This window comes from Bemisia tabaci, chromosome 6 (assembly GCF_918797505.1).
Source record: "Bemisia tabaci chromosome 6, PGI_BMITA_v3".
NCBI lineage: Eukaryota > Metazoa > Arthropoda > Insecta > Hemiptera > Aleyrodidae > Bemisia > Bemisia tabaci.
Window position 1 is genome coordinate 20,247,035 of NC_092798.1, and position 23,410 is coordinate 20,270,444.

The window sequence follows — 23,410 nt, forward strand, 5'->3', positions numbered from 1 at the left end:
TAGAGTTTAGCCATCAACGGACCCGTATAATTTTGGCAACATCGCAGTAAACTTTAAGTGTTGTGAAATATTTAATTTTTAAGTAACTACCTAGTAGGAAGTGTGCCGTATCGGCGAAAAAAGTAGCAAATACGTGCACATATTTATAGTTTCGAAAAAACGCACGTATACATAAGGGTTCAAGACGGTGAAATAGTGCTGTGTCCACGCTATTTCTGTAAGTTCTACCATGAGATTTACGCTGTTACTTACAATATTCGAGCCAAATTTCTATTGTTTACTCTCTCTTGTCGTAGTGAAACATTGAATAAGAGGTATTGAGTAAATATAGCACATTGAAAACACGAGAATGCACATCGGAATAAAATTAAGATCACTCTGAATGAAGTTCCATTTATTCAACCGTATTTTATGCTTGATCAGTTAGTGAAACAATTTTTTTACGATCTCGAGGATTGGTTCCCTCGGCCTCACTCTCTTATCCATTTTAAAACATGAAGTTCATAATTTTTCTAAGCCTTATTTCACTCTCACCAGCCGGCATTGACAAGCCAGTTTTTTTTTTATTTTTATTTATTCGAAGTATTTATTTTTTTTTAAATGTTTAAAACTTAGCTAAAAAAAAAAAAAAAAATCGAGAGTCTCAATGCCGTCGACGATTTCTGTAAATTCTTCATTCTCGCAGACACCGAAAGAGGGGAGTGAAAACGGAGTGTGCTTCCTGGCTAGTCGTAGCCGCATAACTTGGAAATTTCGCGTCTCGATAGCGGTGTCTGTAAATATCCGATCCTTTTTTTTTATTATTTTTTCCAAGGGAAACGAGACAACTTTATCGCTTGAAATGTTTATGAAATGTTCCACATACAGAGACGAAATTCAAATCGACGGAAATCGTCAAAAAATTCCGTTGATTTTTTTCCCCCAATTAAAATATAAAATATATCTATAATTTCGCAATGTCGTCGGCACATACGTTATTTCTGAGTTTAGCCGTCCGTATCCAGTGCAGTGGGCTGATTATTGAAATCGATCGATAAAGAACACAAAGTAAAATCGGAGCGATCCTATTCGTGGAAGCTGTGAAAGCCCCTTTTACGGTCTATATGGACGTACCGTCTGTTCCGGGCTTAGCGGCCAAAAAGTCCGGGTTCAGCACCTGTTGCTCCGGCCACTGAACCTGGCGCATTCGAACTCCAGTTTCAGCACCTGGAACTTTCCAACTCTGAGCTCAGAACGAACGGTATGTTAACCCGTAAGGTTTTTTTTCAGTGTATGATGAAAGCTCGATTATTAAGGCATTCGTTGCGAACATCGTGACAATTGGACGTATTTCTATCAAACGGAACTATGTGAATTAAGACATGAGCCCGAGACCTATAAGAATACATGCATAACAGGGCTTAGGTCATAATGCATATAGTTCCGTTTGACAGAAATTCGTCCAATTGAATCGCATAGGTCGATCGCATTGATTTTGCATAGGTTCGAATGGCATGATCAATCGATTCATCGCAAATCACGACACGCCACTGGTATTAAAAGTCTGCCACACCCGCGCCTCCGGGCGATTCCAGAATTGACCTATAGAGTTCTACTAATTATATTCCCGGAATAGTCCCGATTTTCGGAGCCAGTCAGAGCAGATTAGTCGATCGATCCACGGATGTGTCGATCAATTCACGGGTTTGTCGGTCGATTCACGGGTTTGTCAGTCGATTCAAGGATTTGTCGGTCGATTCACGGGTTTGTCGATCGATTCTAGGATTTGTCGGTCAATTCACGGGTTTGTCGCAGGGATGGTCGAATATTTAGATATTCAAATATTCGATATTCGAATCATCGGCACCGAGATAATCGCATCACATTCGAATATTCGCTTCCGAAGTATTCGAAATCACAAATTTGAATATTCGAATAATCGCATTCGAATATTCGAATAATCGCATTCGAATATTCGAATAATCGCATTCAAAAGTGTCATTTTATCTCTCACGGTTCATCAAATATCAAAAATCGAAGCAATAATCGAAAATATTCGAATATTCGCATCCGAACTAGTCGCAATCACAAGATTCGAATTCTTAAATACTCGCAATAATCGCATTCGAAAAGTTTCGAATATTCGAATATTCGCATTCGAATTCGATTTTCGTCCATCCCTAGTTTGTCGGTCAATTCACGGATTTGTCGGTCGATTCAAGGATTTGTCGTTTGATTCACGGATTTGTCGATCGATTCACGGGATTGTCGATCGATTCACGGCCATAGATCGGTTCACGTATTTATTTTTCGATCGATTCATGTCGATCGAATGCCACATACCTTCCGTCCCTCCGTATGTGGAGCATGAATGACGAGGCGCATACCGCGAGACAGGCACTCAACAATGACTCGGTCGATGGGATGCGGCGAATCAGCAAACCTGGTGCGGTGCGGTTTGGAGCGGCGGCGATCGATGCACAGTAGCCTAATGGCTGAATGACTGAAGGAGCCCCAGCCCCTGCCTAGGCTGAAGTAGTCGAGCAGCTCTGTGAAGCAAGTTCAAGGTCGCCCGCTCTGAGGTGCGGGTACCTCGCCGTGCCACCGTGGTTACCTACCCGAGTTGCCTCAAATCCCACACCAGGGGGTTGAGACATCCAATTCTTTCCTGCCCTCCCTTTCGAGTCATTCAGGGGTTCCTGGAAAAGAAGTTCATGAGCTTGTTTAGAATTTCTCAATTATCTCTTTTATGAAAAGTAGAGTGTTCTTCGTTCATGCGAATTTTCTTAGATTTTTTTAACTCGTCCGAACGTCAGAGAAAATTCACGTGAACAAAAGCTCTTCACTTTTAAAAAATATAAAATTATAATTTCTGAACGAGCTGATGGTGACAATGGTAAGGAAAACTGGGGCAGCGCTATATGTTCTTAAAAAGTGGGGGAAACCCACGATGTCTAAGACCTGCTGGCAAACTCAGATAGTCAGGTGATGAAACCACGAGACAAAATTTTCGTGTAAACCCACACAATCAGGATACTTAGATGTTTTATCAAATCGATCGTTTGCAAAAAGTCGTAAGTTCAATGCAAAGTTTCAAAATGGCGGACGATTTTCAATTTTTGCACGGAATGACCACTGAGCAAATTTCGTAGGAAAATATTATCCTATTATGTAACCGAAGTCGGTAAAATTTTCAGGGGAGATTTTATCAGTGGTATATGACGGTGGGCCAGCCGTTGCAAAAATTGGAAGCTCGTAGCAGTCCATAAACGTTCCAATGAACTTACGCTCTTATCAGTGGCGTGGCGTGCTTTGCGATGTATCGATTGATGTGCCATTTAAATGTATAGAAAAGGATCGATAGACAGGTTGTTCGCAACGAACACCTTAATAATCGATTCTTTACCATAGCTTCAAATGGGAGAAATATCGATAATCAGTTATTCACGCCTCGCCATTGGCCCTCATGCAGAAAAATTGATTATATTGTAATTAATTTGGTAAATTTTTTCCTTTGGAGCTGTAACTCTCGCAGAGGCATCGGCATGATGAATGCATAACGGCAGTGGCGTGGCGCGCTTTGCGATATATCGATTGATCGGCCGTTTAAACCTATGGAAAAGAATCGATTATTAAGGCGTTCGCCGCAAACACCCTGTTTATCGATCCTTTTCCATAGTTTTAAATAGCATAACAATCGATGTATCGCAAAGCACGCTACGCCACTGCATAACGGAAATTGCTTCGACACTATTTCGTGGCACGTGAAATTCCGACATTTCACGTAATAACACTCCAAGAAATCGGTTGAAGAACTCTGTTGAAAACACTTATGGACAGTGCTCCAAGAGATAACGGGGAGCAATTCAATTCAATGCTAAGTTACTCGTCGTTCTCCGTGAATGTACTATTCTCAAGGCTTATCCGGACCTACCTTAAAGTTGCGAAATTATCGAGTCTTCCTAGGGAGTGATATGTCCCAGAAGTGAGAGCCAGTTACACGTTTGATAGTCGGAAGTTAATATTAAGTACCTACCTGTCTGCGATGACTCTGTACAGGGTGATCAAAAAGTCCCATACCAACACTGAAATTTTTCAAAAAGACTTTAGATAATTTAGAAATGCCCTTAGGTGAGAAGGAACTACTTTTGAGGCCCCTAAACATTTGGAGGGTGGGGGTGTGCACGGTTCTTACCTTCTTTTTCTTATGGAAACCTCTTACTCTCAGAAATAGACCATTAAAAAGAACATAAAAAATGTTCAGGAAGCCTCTGATAATATCGGATAAAAATTTTCAATGCGCGGCGCTAGTGACAGAAGAGCGTAACTGAAAATTGACGTTAACCAGAGTTTATCTCATGGAGTAGGAAGTCGAATAGACCTAAAAATTGAAAGTTTTTAAAAATTGTTGAACTTAATCTCATCCAATACTTTGGAAATTCCCAGTTTTTGGTATGCTTTCCCTGACATTTGAAAGTACAAAAATCTTACAATTAGAAAATAAGCGACTAATTCAACCAGAAACAAGAAGTATTTTATCCTACCATTAAATTTTCCATTGAAGGAATCAATCTAAGAGTTACATAAAGCACCACATGTTTACCCAAAGGTTCCTCAAGTGGATTAGTATTCCGTTCACAGTAGGAGTCCCCAGATGAAGTTGACGACATCAGGCCTTATCCTTTCTTGCTATCTCGCGTGTCTCTATAGTCTCTCCCGACACGACGATTTTTTGTGCGGATGTCGCGAAGAAAAGCTGCGTTCGAATACGCGATACTTAGCGAGTAATGTTCCGATGCAACCCAGTGCAATGTAAGATTCTCCTGCATTTCTCCGTTTATGCAACCATCAATCCATAGCGTTGTAAAATTTACCTACCCCAAAAATTCTAATAGCTAGCTTGGCCTCGAGTTATTTTTTCCCCATGCTTAGTCGTTTTTTCCCCAGAAAATTAGCTGTCAGTGCGCCAAGTCAGTTCAATTTTTTTTTCTACGATTAAAGGAGAACTGCTCAAAACGTTCAGCTCTTCAGAGGATGCTTAAGTAAGTTCTGTAAAATGTGTCTCAGTGGTTTTATCCTCAAATTACAACATACAACGTGGTTCACTTCCAGTGGTGATCCTTGAAAGTTGGCAACGCTGGTTTTTCTCCATTTAAATGTATGCAAAACAATCGATTTTTGGTGTGGCAGCTTGCCTCACATAATATCAATATTTTTAATGGGTTTAAATGGAGGAATAACTGTGTTGCCAACTTGCAAATCGCCACTGTTCACTTGAAACATTCCAGACAACGCGGACCCTTCTTAAACTTTAAATTATAGTTTTTGTTTCGAAATCCAAGTCCTTCTTACCTCTATACTAGAATGACCTCGATAGAGGCAAGGTATATGATGATTTCTGCAATCGGCTCGGCATAGCTAGATCATTCAAATCTGTAACATTGCTAACGATGAGTATTACAAAAAAAAGTAACAACTTGCATCATTAATCAAATCAGACGATAGAAGAGAGAAATGAGGCCACGTTTTTTTTAAACTAAACGGAATCGCAGGTATAGTTTCTCTCTCTTTTTTTTACTGTTCTTCCGAATGAAAATAAATGAATATCAAAGGGATAATCAAGTTGAATTTGGGGCTCTCTTCAAAACTTCAACAACTGCAATTAGAATTGAGTTCGGGAGCACAGTCTTGATACTTGTTTTTTATAGGTGTAGTATCAATGAACTCGTAGCATTTAGCAGTCTTAAAATAAATTTTTCCTGCTCACGCGTGTCTTTGAACTTTGAATACTTAAATTGTTTCCAACCTTGAGCTGCCTTCTTCTAAATGCAGTTTGATTTTTTGAACTTCTTGCGCATTTTCTTTATCGATCTCTGTCCAATTAAAATTTAACGCTGAGTGTGAAGCGAAGAGGAAGCACAAAATTTGCTCGATAATTAACTGAAAATTGCAATTTACTTCTTCATCAATTGTTCTTTTTGAGCGTTCATTCCACTTACTGTCTATGCACTCCCATAATAAAAACGTGGTGTCCGCATTTTGATCAGACCGTAATAAAGAAGAAAACATAATAGCTCTAACTTGAAAGTTTCGATGTTTAATAGCTTTCATAGGCCCTGAAGACAAAAGGTAGGAGTGCTTGGAGGTATTTTTATTCCAATGAAAATACTTAACAAATAACACATCTTGATTTCGTATTTTTGAAAAGTAAAAGACAAATTTTGTGGAAAGTGATTAAAGCATCAGTATTTTAATAAGAAATAAGGAAAAAAGTATTCTACCTCCCAAAATTCAACATCCTTGTGTAACCGATTGTCACCCTCTCGTGCAAGGTGCTGATGAACCCAAAAACTAAAAGTAGAATTCGCATTTTCGTAAAAAAAAACGTGATAGTAGATCATAATTACTCGGTGCCGAAGTATCGATAGGCCATCACAAGGTTTTTGACTAAAAGTAGGAGATTCAATAAAAGGGCGATTTTAACGCACATTTAAGCCTAGAGTGACAGGATGTGGAAGTTATATACATTTATAGAATACCAGAACATAGAAGGTACAACCTAAATTTGCAAATCAGAAGACTTATAAGATCAAGTGTAGAATGCAAAGCAGAGACGATTTACATTTTCAATTTCAATGACTCGAAAAATTAAGAATCACGGATTGGACTTTGATTCGTTGAAAATAATTAGTCTATTCGCTCCTTCTTTTTTTTCTTTTTTTTCGAAAAAACGTAGCGTTTTGGGGTTGATACACAGTGGATGATTCTCAAAATTTCCCTGAGTATTAGCTTCCTTTCCACGTTGCGCGCGAGTAACTTAGTAAAAACGATAGAATTGACCGCTGAGAAAATATCTGGAAAAGTCAAGGAAAATCGGAAAATTTCTCTGTAAAATATTGAAATTTAAGAAATTTTAAACCTGTACGTAACCTCTACGGACTAAGAACCCTCTGTTGAATTTAAGTCTGTTAGTAAAATTTTTAACGCCAGCTTTTTATTTTTAGATAACCATCGAAGAATCCTAGAGATGGTCGCGAATAACTAGTTCATTTTTAAGGTTTTCTCTCTTTTGCTCAGCAACTCAGTCTATAAATTGAGTTTCAATGTGAGAAATTTGGGTAAATGATGACGACGCCCATATAGATCGTTTTCGATAGTGGTTCGATGTATCTTTTGGTTTAAAACATAACCTAAAACAAAACTTTCAGGATTTCAGTCGGAAAAGCTGAAAATGAGAAAATGCCTAACTATTTCACCTTGCGATGCCATTTAGTACTCATAAGAATCAAAAATCTATCAGAAAAACCCCGTTTCCTCAGTTTACCCGATTGACTTTTAAAGCTATGTTTACATGTCGAACCAATCGATATCGATACAATGTCACCTATTCGATGTATCGAAAACGATCTATTATGACATCAATCCCGAACAAGTCGTCTCTATACTGAAATTAGAAGGATTGAAAATCCATGGAACTGAGGTCAATCTACAGCCCCAATCGGTCAATATCCTCGAGGTTGATCCTGTTCCATCCGGGTCACTATGTATTTATATTTCATACGGCTCTCCGCGGACGGACGCATTAATATTTAACTATCTCGTCCGTTTTATTCAATAATGATTTGTTTACTTTTCCAGTCGTGATGAGTTCGCACCAATTTCGTGTCGTAAGGTTAGGGTCTAAAAAATCCGTTATCTCGGCTGGAGTTATCAACATGCTGATTCTTCATGACCCTATTACTGCTGCTCCCATGGAGTGGTCCCACAGTGTTTTTCTGCGACCACGTGATAACCTACGTGAGGATCCGTTTCGCCAGGAATCGAATTTAGATTTTGATTTTGATGCTTTGCACTGCCCGTGCATGCATCATTATGTTCTCTCTCTTATAAATTTTTTTTTCTTCGAGTGGTCGGATTTCCTTTTCAAGTTTTTTGATCTCTTCGTCCTCAATTCTATTTTTAATATTTAAGGTTTGGAGTCAAATTTCAGTCATGACGTCAAACGAGGCAATTCACCTTTCAGGAAAGTCCGGTGATCCTATCTAAATGAATTTTTCCACTCATGAAAGAAGGTCAGTTTCTGATAATGCTCTCAGAAAAATGCACCGAGAAGGAGATTTTTGATAATTTTTGCCACGTTCTGAAGGTATGCGGTGATTTCGTCATTGAGGGTTATTTTAGCGGACGTCTTGTATAGTTGGTGATAATTATTTTAGGCATCCCTACCTCGGCTGATTTCACTGACAGGTTCATTTCGGGGTCGTAAAAGTCATCTCAACTTTTAAAAACTTTTACGGAAAAGAGAAAGCCATTTGCAATGACCAGAAATCTAAATTAGTGGAGATTAAACCAAAATAATGGAGTTATCACGCTTCAAACAGAAATAAAACAAGGTAATACAACGTAACACGCCTTCAATGCAACGTAACAACGGTAGCAAAGGCGTGATGCGACTATTCGTGCTCTTAGGATGTCCGTATTGCATATTCGCAAGATCGAAGGCGTTCCAGTGAGCTACGTGCGCGCCGCGCTTAAATGATTCGATTACAGTATGTGTCCCGATGAGTCAAAAGGGTTTCATACAGTACCGTGCTGCATTCATTCCATGTGTTTCTGCTCCTCCCTCCTTGAATCAAAAAATCATATCAGGGTCTTGTAAAAGCCCGTACTACTAAGTGCTGCTTGGGCCAGCATAGCCGAAGCGCCTTCAATTTTTGAGTATGTTTCACGCACATCCGCGGAGGTCGAATAGTTGTACCAATGAGTTGGTATTATTATTTTGCGTATGCTGGAGGAGGTGTCTCACTTCGCCTTTTAGGCAAGTTTACAGTCTCATTTCATGCTACAATTCTACGAAAGTTGAATTATACTTTCCTTTTTTTTGAATTTTTTCTCGCTCGCTCGCCCGTGGGAAAATAATGAGTATCGTCAAAATTTTTCCCACCGACGGTTTTTTTTTTTTTTTTTTTTTTTTTTGAAAGTAATTGATGACTCTCATTTGAAGCTTTCATTCTCATTGTAAGCATATGTTCTGGTTGAATCGAATAGATCCTCTGAATCTGATGCAGTGAATCCGTATTTTCTCGTGATCTCGTTTTCAGGGGCCGAATTTTTCGGCTCTGTCACACGAAGGTGCAACATCCATCGATGAGTCCAACTCGCACCACCGGCCAATCAGAAGCCCTAAGGTAGACTGAAATGCAGTCGAGACTCGTCCTAAATATATTTCAACTACGGTGCAAGGGGCGACAAAATTCGGCCCCAGACGGTCCAGAGGGCTCACCAAACAGATGGACTGCATTTTGCAATTTGGAACTATAAATTCTGGCTTATCTGAAAAAACACTTATGTGCATAGGGAAACTAATGGCATATACGTTGTTTTTAAACCGGACTAGAATTCATAGTTCCAAATTGCAAATTGCAGTCCAGATGATCGATGTTCACCGGAGTCATTGTTTGGATCCAAACTGTACCCCGTGAATTACTAGGGACTTGGTGAATCTGGTCCGAACACGGAGAACAAAACTTCGTGCGAGGGACCCGAAGTTTAGGTCATATGGATCTCTGAAGTTTTCGGATTGAGCATCTGAACACTTTAGGTCTAGCTGTCGAGGTTCGGATCACACGTCTGAAAATTCAGTTCTTACATCTGAAGTACTTCAAATGTGAGAACTGAACTTTCAGATGTGTGATCCAAACCTCAGCAGCTGGACCTAAAGTGTTCAGATGTTCAATCCGAAAACTTCAGAGATCCATATGACCTAAACTTCGGGTCCCACGCCCGAAGTTTTTTTCTCCGTGAAGCTCTCTGTCTCTGATTGATCCGTACTGATGGATCTGTCACCTCACCGATGGCACCGGACGGATCGATCGGATTGACGCGAAAATTCACTCACAATCAGTGTAAGCTCAGCATTAGCAAGGCAAAACTGATTTTACTCGTAGCCGGTGCTGTTTTCCTCCAGACGGTGAACGATGCTGATGATTTCGGTTCTTTTCGTTGCATACTCGTTGCTTTTTTTTTATTCGCCGTCGACGAGGCTCGGAAACGAGTCGGGAGAACCGGGTAGCCCACGTGGGTAAGCCAAAACACGGAAGTGGCAATAGCTGTTTTTAACTGATCGGGAATGCTAGTGCCTCGGTTTTCCGCAGCAGCGCTTTAATCGCGCGTCCGAAGCGCGCCCGCCAGTCCTGATTCTTGCTCTCCCGGTGCATCAGCTGTCGCGAGTCTTCTCGGCCTTGGTCAAGTTTTCTGTGTTTACGCTCCTCCGTGCGCACTACACGAGGTGATCCCGGCGTTTTGTGCGGTACAATTTCGCATTTCGGTTTTTTTTGAAATCTTAACGCGCCGTATCGAGGTGGTCTACTGTGTTTTTATGTTAGTTTCCCTTCACTTTGTATCTTATGCTAAGTTTCGATCCGCAACTAAAAAGGTTATTGGAGAGGACGAAAAAAAAGCGCCGAAAATATTAAATGTTTGAAAATTGATTCATTTCCCCCCCCCCCCCCCCCATTTTATGTGGCAAAGTGTTTTGACATAATGCCTTTTTTTCAACACGAGGATCTGATTTCATCTCGTCCAGTCGTTCAGACACCGATTCGATATTAAATTACGGATACATTTAATAGTATGCATAAACAGTTTTATGTCGACTGTATTTTCATCTTTTTCACCTCCAATCTGAAATGGAACATTAAATGTTAATCAAATCCCTCTAACCACCTCCTAAGCACTTGTCTTCATCTTTGTTTTATTCTATCTTTAGCGATGTGTCTTTTTTTAAATTCACCAAAAAGTACATGAACACTTATGAACAGGGTAGTTTCTCTCAAGCTATGACTTGAAATTAATATCATTCTGGGGAAATAACGGGGTAGGCTGACTTTTGACCCGCAATAGTAGCAAGATCTCAAATTCATTTATCGTGACCTTACATTCAGAAGACAACGCGCGTTTTTGACATCCCCAGCGCTTAATCAATATAGAAACTATTGAATTTCACACGAAAGAGTGTTATCAATCGATGCCAGGATACTGAAAAAAATGTGGATTTTCCAGTGCCCTTTACCAATTTCAAATTTCGCGCGTCGAGACACGTTGTTCAACACCCTGTGCACCAATAAATCCCCGTGTTAGTTAATGCAATGAAACTCAAAGAAATACTCTATCTAAACTTTCCGGGTATTTCCGGTCATAAAAGTTTCCCCCATTCTTTTCTCATGGTAAATGTATTGTATTTTACGATCATTTCACCAAAATTTCCCTCAAATTAAGAAAATCACGTATACTTTATAGTCAAATTTATACAACTTGCAATCAACTGAAACCCTTCCCGATTTAAGGCATAAAATCAGTTTCTCCCATCAAAACGCAGAAGTGAATTTCGTCGCTAAAATACCAAGGCGCCCTGAAATGAGACCAAAAAAATGGTACCAAACAAAATGTTGGCATAGTTATGAGACGACGTATCTGCTATGGCTTGCCTATGTTCATATCGGTGTATTTATCAGTGTGCCAAAACACCCAGTACCTATCAAATTAAGACTGCTCAATTAACGAGAGTCCACCATATGACTTCATGCGCAAAGCGGAACCACACACTAGAGTTTTTAGAATGTAAACATTAAGCAAGAAAGAACCAACTTTTTTGAACCCCCTGTAAAAACAGCGTATGTACTATCGATTTACCTGTGCAGACAAGTGCTTTAATGGGTAAGCCAGAAAAGTTAGTTCCTCTTTGCGTAATGCAGTCCACGCACAGTTCCTTTTTGCTTCATGCAGATTATTCCACAGTGGCAAAGCAAGAAACCGGAGAATTTGAAGACACTTGTCGCTTGATAAGATGAAGACATGTGGTAGGAGGAGGGTGGGTTATTTATCCCTAGAAGTAGGCAGTACCTTTCGGATTGACTTTTTGACCTTTTTATTTTCAATTAATACCCTCATATAGATTATATACTTATATAGCGAGTGTTAAACTGCACTGCGAGGAGTAAACATTGCATAGAAAAAGACTATGACACTTTTCAGAAAGATTTCTTTTCAACAAATTTTTTTCGTAGGTTGCGCCCACAAATAGTTGCTAGAACTGGGGAAAGAAAAGATGTGACATATGCCATATCAGCCTGAATGCATCAATCATCAGTGGGCCTATTAGTTACCACCTAAATTTATGTTGAATGGTGTCGTTCTTTGATGTTATATTTGTCTCCTCTTTTCTTTCCCCTGCGGACTGATCGTTGGAATTGATGGACAAAGCTCTAGACAAATAAGACGAAAGGGATGTGAAGGGATCCTATTGGTGGAAGTGGGTGGTTGCAATGGACAAAGAATATATGTGGCAGACTAACTAACGGCAACTCACGAGAGACCCTTTAGTCAGTCCATCATTTCATTTCCACGAACCGCTCATTTCAACCAGTAGGATTGCTCCATATTCCTTATGTCTTCTTTGCCTATAGCTTTGTCTATCAATGTCAACAATCAGCCCGCAGTTCTAAAATAACAGATCTTTTCGTGAAAAACCGAGCAAGTCGCTTTCTTTTTCGTCCTCTCCAACGCTAATTGTGTTTTATTACTCAGTGTTAGATGGATGCAGTGACAGGTGTGGAGTTTCCATCCGCGATTAGAAGTTCAGTGAAAAGTACAATCCCACTCGGGTGAAGTTCCGCAGTTTCTCCGGATTTTTCCTCTCCGGATTTTGCTCTTGTGTGGTTTTTCGTATCATGGGTGACCCTTGAACTGACAATGAGTTATATTATCACCGCGATCGAGTGATTAGAAGGAAATCTGCAAGTTGGGTCTTTCACTCCTCTCGTGCGTTTATAAACGGTATTGATGACTGACAGCAGCCACGACTTTGTTTTATCGGTCACTTCACGCTTTAATCGTGGACTCGTTCGGGCTGAAGATGATGGAACACGTTTGGATGGAAGATATGGTATGTTTTTTACGTCCTTCCATCTTAATTTTGATCGAGTCGTCAAAGGGTAAACTGTCATTCAAATCAAGGAATAATTTTTCGTGTTTCGTTCAGAACAGATCTTTATCGTAAAAAGTCCCCCATAAATCAATAGATAAATAATGTATATACCTTGCCTACGAAAGGTAAGATCATAGTTTGTCCAGCGTTCTTATAAGCTGGGCGCACTGGAAAAAAAGTCTCTTGGATCTAGAGTCTAGACTCTAAAAAAGTTTAACAAGAAAAAATACTCTTGATTCAGTCAGATTTTTGTTGAATCGGGGCCTCGGGGGCAAGTCTCTTAATTTAAGCGGATTTCCTTTTGATTCAAGTAAAAATCCGATTGAATCAAGATTATTTTTTTTGTCGAAGTTTTTAAGAGATTGGTTTCTGGATCGAAGAGACTTTTTTTCCAGTGCTACTTCATAGTCGGAAGAACCAAAAGCAGTTCCTTACGAAATGGATTTAGTGTGTAGGAGCACTGAAAAATGGTGTATTTTTCCTTCGGAAAATACACTAAAAGAGGTCGGATGACTTGGACACAGTGTTAGCCCATATTGGGTTTAGCACAGACGTATCGATTTTTTTTATCGATCATTTAACATAGGTTCATACGATTGGAATTCGGTGTTGCCTAATTGCTAGATCCGCCTCTGACTTTTACAGGGGGAATCTTGGGGTCTTAGGCATTTTTGACTGTAAACACTGATTTTGCTTCAGATCCCATACAATAATCGGAATTTTTCTTTGCAGAAATTGCTCTGGAGCATTCTTGTAATAAATTGAATTGTTATAGTCAATTTTGCAACCTCGGAGTTACGTTCATTCGTCGAAGTTAGATCGAGAATTTTCTTCGCCCCTTTTTTTCATTCACTCCTCCCCCGCTGGAAGTCTCCGTTCGCTATTAAGTGCATTATTCACTCGCGTAAATCCGAGGCGATGATATATTATCATAAACTACAGAGAGATAAGGCCGAAAATGATGCGTCTTTTTGCGGCCGCGCGTAATATCTCGAGTGAAGTTATTGCACTCACAACTCGATCGCAAATCAATTCATCACCTGCCCGCGCCCGGTGGTACTCCCAGTTCCTACCCATCATCCATGCATGATTTTCCCATTTGAGAGGACCGAAGGATCCTGTTGCAAGTCCACGATTCCCGCCATGAATCAACATTTCGGCATGCAAATCAACAGGAGTAAGCTGATTGTTTTTACCTCTCCCATGAACAGAGACAAATACTGCCGTGCTAAGGAAAAACGCCATATGAGCATTCGAATGTTGCCAAATCGCCTCTCAGGAAATATTCATTTCCTAAGAACTTCATGAATATTTTTCCTTGACATTTTTCGGGTACTCTAGATCAGTTAACGAACGAAATTCAAACGAAAAATATTTACGAATTTTCCCGATGATTCGTGATATTTCAAAGGAGATTTGACAATGCCTGAAGGCTCATACGCCGTTTTTTCTTAGCACGGCAGAATAGGTACGCGGCTCCTCTGTCACGGCTGACGGCAGTGGTGGAAAATTTTACTTTTTGGACGCCACCAAAATCTTCGAGTTGTTGGCCTCCGAGCATTGTGTTAAACTTGTTTTATTACTTTTTAACTAATAGGAAAAATATATCGGCTAGGTTCCTAAATCAAAGTTTCTATCTGTTGTCATCGGTTCTTTCTGACACAATGGATCATTTTACACCCTGGGCACCGAGCAATGGCGAGGCGTGAATGAACGATTATCGATATGTCCCCATTTGAAGCCGTGGTAAAGAATCGATGATAAACGTGTTCATTGAATATTGAATATAGCGCCACAAACCAAGGGAGAACGTCGCCAATACTCATGGGAAAAAAATGAAGAAAAACGATGATTCTCCCAAAGAAATTGAGAGCCCGCGGCTCCAACTGAGGGAAATTCTGAAAAAAAGTAATGAAGGAAACAAATCTTATTTTCTTCCATAGAACATGCTCCAGCAGTATGGCGATGTGACCCTGACGGGGCAGCCGGTACCCTAACAAATCGAAGTTCAAAAATGCTGCATATTAGTTTATTGGGGCTTCATTTCGCTTGACAAAATCGTCGTTCTCTCTAGATGACTGTGGTCAAAGCCCTTTAATACAGGTCCTTTTACGGTACGCTTTTCCATTTCCCTCTCGGACGTAGACAAAAAGATGTAGCTGGAAACGCATGTCTATCGACGGCGTAGGACTGTAGCGATGATTTAACTCTTGAAGACTGCATGGTATTTTTATTCCGAGCAGTTCAAGAACCGGGTTATGCTCTCTCTCTCTCTCTCTGATAATCTAGAGGAAAAGAAAAAGAAACTAAGCTGCCAATGACCAGGTAATGGTTATCAGTCTATCTTTCTTACTCGACATCCGGACGTTCTTTTTCGCGAAAATGACCCAAATTTGTTGCCTCGTTATGTAAGGTCATAGTATTGGTTTTCTTTGAGAGTAGTGATGGAAAATTTTATTACAATGTATACTAGTTATCATTCACATGCAAGCAGTTGTGAAACTGGATGTCTGCACCACCTACGAGTAACATGTGTCGTAATATTTTTGCTCCCGTGGAAAACGGAAATAATCGATGATTCGCTAACTCACTTGGACAGCCGATTATTGATTGGCTGATTGGCATATAAAAACTAACCGAAGTGTCTCTGAAACTAACAGTAAATGTGGTCTTCGTTTCTTCAGGATATATTGTATGAATTAAATCTGATTTCGTGAATTTTGTCAGAGTAAAACGGGCGCACTTATACGTGGGATTAGTTACGACCGTACTCAAATCCGTTTCAGGGCTTCTGATTGGCCATCGTTGCAGTTTTAGCTCATCGGCAGATGAGGGGTTTGGAGGGCTAGGGTCATAAGTGTAGTTGTTGAAAAAATTCAGTTATAAATGATTTCAAGTAAAACTAGTCTCAATGCGCATTCTGCGAAAAACTCGCTCCCAAATTCCAGTTTTTCAGGATCAAAAAGTCAGTTTGAACTTCCTTTCTGCCACAAGGATCCGTGTAATTTCGAAACTTCAAACACGTGTTTCTTGAAATAGCAAAAACTGCACTTATGCGCCTTGTCCTCCAAGCCCCTCAGATGTTGTTTTGGTACAAACGTGGCCGCTCTCAAAAAAATTCGGTCACTGTTCAGCTTTTAACTAGACTCAGTGACGATCCTCGTGAGATGGCAGTACTTTTTGCCTCCAAATCAACTCCATTTTAAATACTCGATTCTTTCACGTACATTTAAATGGGCGAAACCCAATGATGCCACGTTTCAAGAATCGTTCCCGATCGGTGAAGGATTAAGTATCAAACTTTTGTTTCTCCTCCAAGAAACAAGGGATGCTCCTAGTACGTGTCACTTTACTGTATCGTGGTTACCTGCCAATTCATTCCTTTCGCTCTCTAAAACGTTTAAAACGCTCCTGTTGATCGCTTCAAAAGCCGTTTGCATTGATTGATTAGAATCGGTTTCGTTTCCAATCACTACGCGACGAAAGATTGTCTATGTTTCACTTACTGTGTCTGCTTTTTTTCATAAAAAACAGGCCGAGTGTGAAGAATCCCATTTTTTCCCTACACTGTAGAGCTGCAGAGGAAAAGCGCTGTGTACTCGGTAATGTGAATTACGCACACGAACAAAAAATGAAGTCAGTGCTTTCCAGATTCCTGGTTATCTATACTTCCCAGTAATTCCAGTTACGTTCACAAGATGTATTTGTATGATATGCTGTGTTAGAATTCTAGTAGTGCCCATAAATTTTTTGAGGATCATTTCTAATCAGGAATCCACACGGTCAATTAACCAAGGATCATACTGAGGAGTCCAGTAGTCAGCAAAAAATTTATGACTGCATATCATGCGGGTGGTAAACATGACCATGGTTATGTTCACCAGCCGCAAATGTAGAACTACCTGGCTACTAGGTTTCCTGGGGATCACAAGGAGTCAGGAATCTGGGGACCTTTGCCGGGTACAATTGAGCTGCAGCTCTTGAAGCTCCAAGAGTAAACCATAAGGGGAGGGGGGGGGGGGGGCGAAAAAATCAGCGTTATCGCAAAAATGGGAAATAATTCAACCAGTAATTTAGAGGTAAGGTCGTGGAGTTTTTAAGGCCTATAAGGGCAACCAACCTATTAACTCCAATAATTCAGAATGATATATTATTACAATTTTTACGACCTTGCCAATCTCGCTTGTGAAGCACATATTTAACTTATTTTTTGTATGAATTCACCCATTTCTGTGGCAGGACGCTAATGTATGAACATTCTTGGCCATCTTGGTTTGATATTGGAATTTGAAGATCGGCATCGGCGTTTTCTGGTGTTTTTTCGTTTTAGTTGGTTAACTGCTTTTTAAGCCCTAAGAGCTCCATATTTCGACATGCCCGGACTCTCCCTGGATAAGCTCTCTATATTGGTTACTAGGTTTCTGGGGGATCATAAAGAGTCAGAAATCTGCACTGAAAAAAAAACTCCGGCCGTGGGAGCCGCAATTTTACGGGCTATATAGACATACCGTCCGTTCCAGGTTCAAAGGCCGAAAATTCCGGCTGCTGGAGCTGTAACTTCGGCCTCTGAACCCAAAGCAATCGAAGCTACGCCTACAGCAGCCGGAATTTTCGGCCTCTGAGCCCGGAACGGGCGGTATGTCCATATAGCCCATAATTGTGGCTCTCACGGTCGGCATTTTTTTCTGCGTGGGAACTTTTGAGCTTCAGCTTTTAAAGCTCCAAGTATGCACCTTAAGAGATGGGACGAAAAAAATCATCTTTATCGTAAAAATTGAATTTTCAACCTGCAAACAAGCGTTCGGAACCTGTGGAAAATTCCTCACGCCGAGCTTTTTCCGCTTTACCGCACGAAGCGCTCCAACTTGCACTTTTGCTAAAGGCCTCGGCTCTGCTGGTTTCGCAAGGAAGGCCTCGCAACGCGAGAAGAAGTTCACTCGAACGGAACCGAGTCTTCGACTCGCCAGCAGTCGGCTGCATCCCACGTCCCCCTACCGTCCCCCCGGCCCCCGGGGGCCCCCTAGCTGCCGGCCGGGGCCCTTTCGGAGCGGCGCGCGGAGGAACCGGGCCCCCCGCTCCACGCCGGTCGGTGCCGGTGCCGGTGCCGTCCTTGAAGCGCCTCACCTGTCTCCACCTTCCCCGTGCCCAGTTTTCAGGTTCAAGGCCAGCCCCGCAACCCGCGACTCGCGCAACGCCGAGTCTTCCCTTTCTTCCGAGGAGATGCCTTGAGAAAGTCCTGCATGCCCCCCTGCCCCCCCGCCCCCCGCCGAACCCCCGGGAGGGCGCCCTGCCCCGGTGCCGGCTTCTTCCTCCTCGGTCGCGAGTTCTGTCATCGTCATCTCCCGGCCCATTGTCGTAGGCCAGGAGCTGGCCTCCAGGTTGCCACGCCTCGTCGTCAGGCTTCGGAGGAAACTATTTCGGGGCTGTATTCAGGGTTGCCACAGTCAGGGAATATTGGGAAATGTCTTGGAATTTTAAAAAGTCAGGAAAAGCCTGGAAATGTCAGGGAATTTTAAAAAGTCAGGGAAAACCTGGAAGTGTCAGGGAAAATGATAACAGTGTCATGATGATGATATGATAAAGTGTCAGGGGAAAATTGGTAATTCATCTTTTTAACCATCTGGCATGTTTTCAATTGTCAGGGAATCTTACTCAAATGTGTCAGGGAAATCCGGGAAATGTCAGGGAATTTCATTTTCTTAATTTTGTGGCAACCCTGTAATATTCCGTCGAAAATCCGGTGAAAATTAGTGCGAGGGGAGGGGGCGAACCAGACCAATGTACGCAGGTCACTCATTGCGTATCTTTTTGAAATCCACTCCCCCGCCCGGCCATAACTTGACCGCAGCTAATGTGACGTCATATTGGCTGCTCCCGTAAGAAATTCATTGCGGGCAGCCAATTCCAGGTCACTGCGCAGTAGAGTTCCAAAACTCGTCATCGGGAACGACTGACCTGTGTAGATTGGTCTTGAAGGGGGGAGGGGGGGGGGGAGTTCTGCTTTGCGCATTGGAATTCGTAAGGAGGAGGTCCTTGTTCACGACGTAGCGGTTGGGTTACGAGGGGAGGAGGATCAAAAACCGAGGTATGCCCGTTACGTAATATCTGGTAGTCCTTCTGTTGTTCAGTTATCACGTGTAGAAATGACATATCAGCCCTCCATTGATGCTCAGATTATGCGTAGCTTGGCCCATAATTTGCTACTAAACGTGACAAAATATTTTTAGGAATCGGATAGGTACTGTCAGACATTTTTCAATTTGAACTTTGAAGAACCCGCACTATTAAAAGTTTTGGAGTAAAATTCTTTGCTGGAGTCTACATTACACTCAAAAACTTCGAGTGATATGATTGCGGAGCAGAAGCTACTTTCCTTACGGAGTGACTTTTACACTATTACGTAGCGTCATACGCTTTCATGGTGTTAATTTTACTTCGCCTTCATATCTTTCGGGGTTTTTGAGCGGTGTATAAACTCCGGCACCGAATTTTACTCCTTGACTTTTGACAGTGTAGATTCCCAACTTGCAGTTCGTAGCGGATTAGCATGGAATGGTTTACAAAGTATGGTTTGGAGAATTATGTTTCTGATTTTTCCAATAGTCTCGAGCCTAGACCAGTTAATTTTTTCCATAAATTCCAGAATTAATCTACGCACCGAAAATTGTTCGATGCGCGTACACCTTATTTGAATTGAATGTTGCTCCAAACGTTACAGTTATTAAAATTTTCGAATTGGAAAAAGTAGGCCTTCGGATGCAAATACTCCTAATCAGACACTGTCACGGTATTTTTTTTTTATTTTTTCCTTTTTAATGGAGAAATTTTATTTTGATTAATTGCAAGTTTTACCTCGATCAAAGCAATATACTATCTCAACAAGGAAATTTACACCTAATTGCACGTAAATAATCAAGAGAATCATTTGAGTAACTTTGTCTAAGTCTACTTTATTAAAGGTATGAAGCAACGAAAGCTTTATTTCACAATAATTATCGGTGGTATTAATATGAAAGCCAACAACAAGCGCCCCCCTTTCAGTACATTTTATTTCTTCAACGAAAAAACGGACAACTTTTCCTCTTTTCGCAATCACACAGCACCTCCCCTTTTCGTTCATTTTATTTCCAACTAAAAAACGGACGACTTTTCCTCTTTTCGCAATCATACAATCACATAAAAACATTGGCCTCGATCATCCGAATTACTTCAAAGAGAAATGAACGAAAATTATTGAAATGTGCGTAAACGTGATAAGCTAAAACGCCTGAGGGTAGATCATGAAAATGCATCAACATTTGTTTCGTATCTTATATACTTTTGACCTGAGTGCCGAGATAATCTCGAAGAATCGATAGTAGAGTAATGCATAGGGTTAGGTTGAACTTTTTACGTCTTTTCAAAATTTTTTCTCCAAGACCAGTCCACTTAAGTCCCCCGGATGAGTTTTAAGACCCTACTGCGCTTTGTCGGTAGGAATTTTAAATGCGAAATCCTTCTTACGGGAGAAATCAATGAAAATACCAAAACCAAATATAATCGTATGTTTGGTCCTCTAGTGATAATTTGTACGTGGGCAAATTTTTCCATTTTCCACGCTCTTAAGTCCCATCACACGCACATGGTCACCCTTACGATTCTAATATAGACGTATCCATGCTAAGAGGATATTTGTTGCATACAAACACTATGCACAGCGTTCCTTTTAGCATAAATACGTCCATATGAACTCTCAAATTTGAGTCTTTCTTGATTAATTAAAATCAACCAATCAAGGAGAACTAATTAAGGATGTATGTACCGCGTTTTTCGTGAAGTTTAAATGGGAAAAATTAATCCTCGATGCTGAAACCCTCAAAGTCCTTAATCCACTCGGAAACAAAAGAGGAAGACAGATACGCAGTATATTGGTGTGCCGTGAGCATCTGTGTGTTGCAATGATCTAGACTCTGTATATGTTTCGTAACTGTTCCGCCTGTTTAAGTTGTCACTACTTGTGTTGGTGGTGTTATTTCAAAATGATCAATGCTTTAATTACCATTATTCACGCAGTCATAAATGTGATACATTCAAATTGACATTTTCCGGGTGCGGCGCGAAGAATCCTGAAACACAGGGGAAGAAAGAAAGAGGAAACCGAAGGAAAATGTTTTGTGCTGACTTTTGAGCAACTCGGCGAAATTTCTTCAGCAAATTTCTTATAGGTGCTTGGTGCCAGCCATGCATAAACTAAAGGTCATTCATGACTGACATCAGGCCCCTGCTGAGATGAGGAGTAGGTTAAAAAATGTGACGCGGAAGAAAGGCGATCTTGATCTATAAAAACTCAAAATTGACACCATGGAAAAAGGGGGGTGTCGGTGTACCCCATACATATTGAGGCAGGTAATGCCCAAACATAAAGGACTAAGTCGAAATGAGGATCGTTTGAAGTGCCCACTTCCATAAACGTAATTTCAAGGAGAGAAAATCGAAATTCTAAACTACCGCATGCTCAGAGAACGACACTGGTCGACTCTAATGCCTCTTTACGCCCTGTATATGCTCTAAAATGGATTACATTACTGTCAACTTGCTCTTTAGAACGCTATACTGAGAAAAAATATTTCAGTTACAGAGCCTGAAATTCGGCTTTCGTTGAACACCGAAGTTTTTCGGTTCAGGTAGCCGAAGCTTTTAGCTAGGAGAAACGAATTTCGGTCAGGTGAACCTTAGCTCGGTTTCTGTTCCCGAAAGCATCGGTTATGTAAACCGAGAAACTTTGATGTTCAATACGAACCGCAGTTTTTTACTTTCTCGCTCCCCTTGCAGGCAGAAGAAGTATTGCCATCGTGGGAAGAAAAAAAGATAAGAAAAAGAATGCATTTATTCTCTCCGTGTAGAGTTTTTTTTTTTTTTTTTTTTTTTTTTTTTTTTTTTTTTTTGTCGAAATCTCAGAATCAGATTTTCCAACCTAACTTAATGAAAATCACTGCATTAAAAACGTCTTCTTTGCAGACCTATGTCCCTCTGCCCGCAGGCGGTCGTAAATAAATTACTAACTATTAAGCACGAGTTATCACTCCTCGGAGCCGAGTTAGATTTACCATGGGGAGGAATTGAATAGGCGCCAACGCGGGCGGAAGGAAGGACGGATATGAATGAAATCGAAAGCGTTGCGTGTTGCATCACACCGCACTCCAAGCTCGCACCATTCACAGCCGAGCGCACCTGCTCAGCGGGGAGCGGGAACCGTCCAGTGTGGCCGTGTCGACAATTTTAATCACCTCCTCCTCACATGAAAAATCCTCCAATTTTCCGCTTTGTTTGACCGCTATGTATTTACGTGTCGTAGTTTCGTCCAGGCTATTTATACCCGCGCTTTTTGCGGGCTGAAGCTCTGATATCACCGAGTTAATTTAATGATACATGAAATTATAACTTGGGAGGTTTGTTAATCGAGTGACACATTTCGGAAGGACCATTCAAGTATCAAATGGACGTATTTCTGTCAAACAGAACTATCTGCATTATGACGTGAGCCCTGTAATGCATATATTCTTACGAATCTATCTATAGTAAAGGTCTTATCAGTACAGAACGTCAAAAGTATCACCGCGGCTTTGTGCGCCTTCCAAGCCCCATGATACTCTCCGCTTTGCCATGCAGTTAGTTTAGTTGCTTATCCGAACCAAAACCAACTAAGGCCACTGATTCAGTCGAGTCACGCACTTACGAACGTATTGGCCGGTATCATCATGCATTCGATAAGAATGAAACGCATGTTTGAAGCGTAAAAATCAGTATTTTCTCTTTTATTTCGTTACCAATGAATTTTTTACATTTTTTTATTCAATTTGCCGGCGATTGCCAATGAGCGACTGTACAAGGTCTGAACTAGAAGACAATGAGATTTCCTCCTCAACACTTACGGAGAATACGATTCACACAACGGAAAGTTTGGAAATAAACTCCTGGTTGAGATTTTGTCAATATTTTTAACTCAGATCAAATGGAAGTTAGATCATACAAATGACGCCACACTGGAAAAAAACACATTGGAGCTAGAGTCCAGACTCTTGAAAACATTGACAAGAAAAAGGACTCTTGATTCAATCAGATTTAAGCTTGAATCAAAAGGAAATCCGCTCAAATTAAGAGGCTTAATGGTTCTTGATTTAAGCTGAAACCTGACTGAATCAAGAGTATTTTTTCTTGTCGATGTTTTTAAGAGTCTGGACTCTAGATCCAATGTGTTTTTTTTTTTCCAGTGCATCTGTATGTTTTTCATTTAACCAATGTTAATTGTAAACCCTTATATCTTGTTCAGAAGTTGATGACCAGACTTCCTGTTGTGTGATTCGTTTTCCTACAGAAATTTTGAAGAGGAAACATGTTATGTAGTGCTGTAACTCATACCTTGTCTAGTGGCCTGTTGCCCAAGACAGATGCAATGCGCATGAGAAA

The 23,410-nt window shown here is 40.8% G+C and overlaps 2 protein-coding genes across 8 annotated transcripts in view; one reads left to right on the forward strand and one right to left on the reverse strand.

Annotated features, from left to right (window-relative positions):
* LOC109041863 (uncharacterized) overlaps positions 1-2,759 on the reverse strand; it is a 33,835-nt gene extending 31,076 nt beyond the window's left edge. Inside the window, exon 1 of the mRNA XM_019058368.2 lies at positions 2,323-2,759. Coding sequence (XP_018913913.2) covers positions 2,323-2,348 — 26 coding nt within the window. The 5' untranslated portion in view covers positions 2,349-2,759. The remainder of the gene's footprint in view (positions 1-2,322) is intronic.
* The window catches only part of ERR (estrogen-related receptor), a 68,519-nt gene that overhangs the window by 8,807 nt on the left and 36,302 nt on the right, over positions 1-23,410 (forward strand). Inside the window, exons 1-2 of one of the 7 annotated variants that reach the window (XM_019058297.2) lie at positions 10,027-10,359; positions 12,565-12,922. The exons of 4 other annotated variants lie outside the window; for them this stretch is intronic. In XM_019058297.2, the coding sequence (XP_018913842.1) occupies positions 12,893-12,922 (30 nt within the window). In that variant the 5' untranslated portion in view covers positions 10,027-10,359; positions 12,565-12,892. Of the gene's footprint in view, positions 1-10,026; positions 10,360-12,564; positions 12,923-23,410 lie in introns of those variants that run through there. 2 more of the 7 variants (XM_019058307.2, XM_019058318.2) reach the window with 2 other exon arrangements.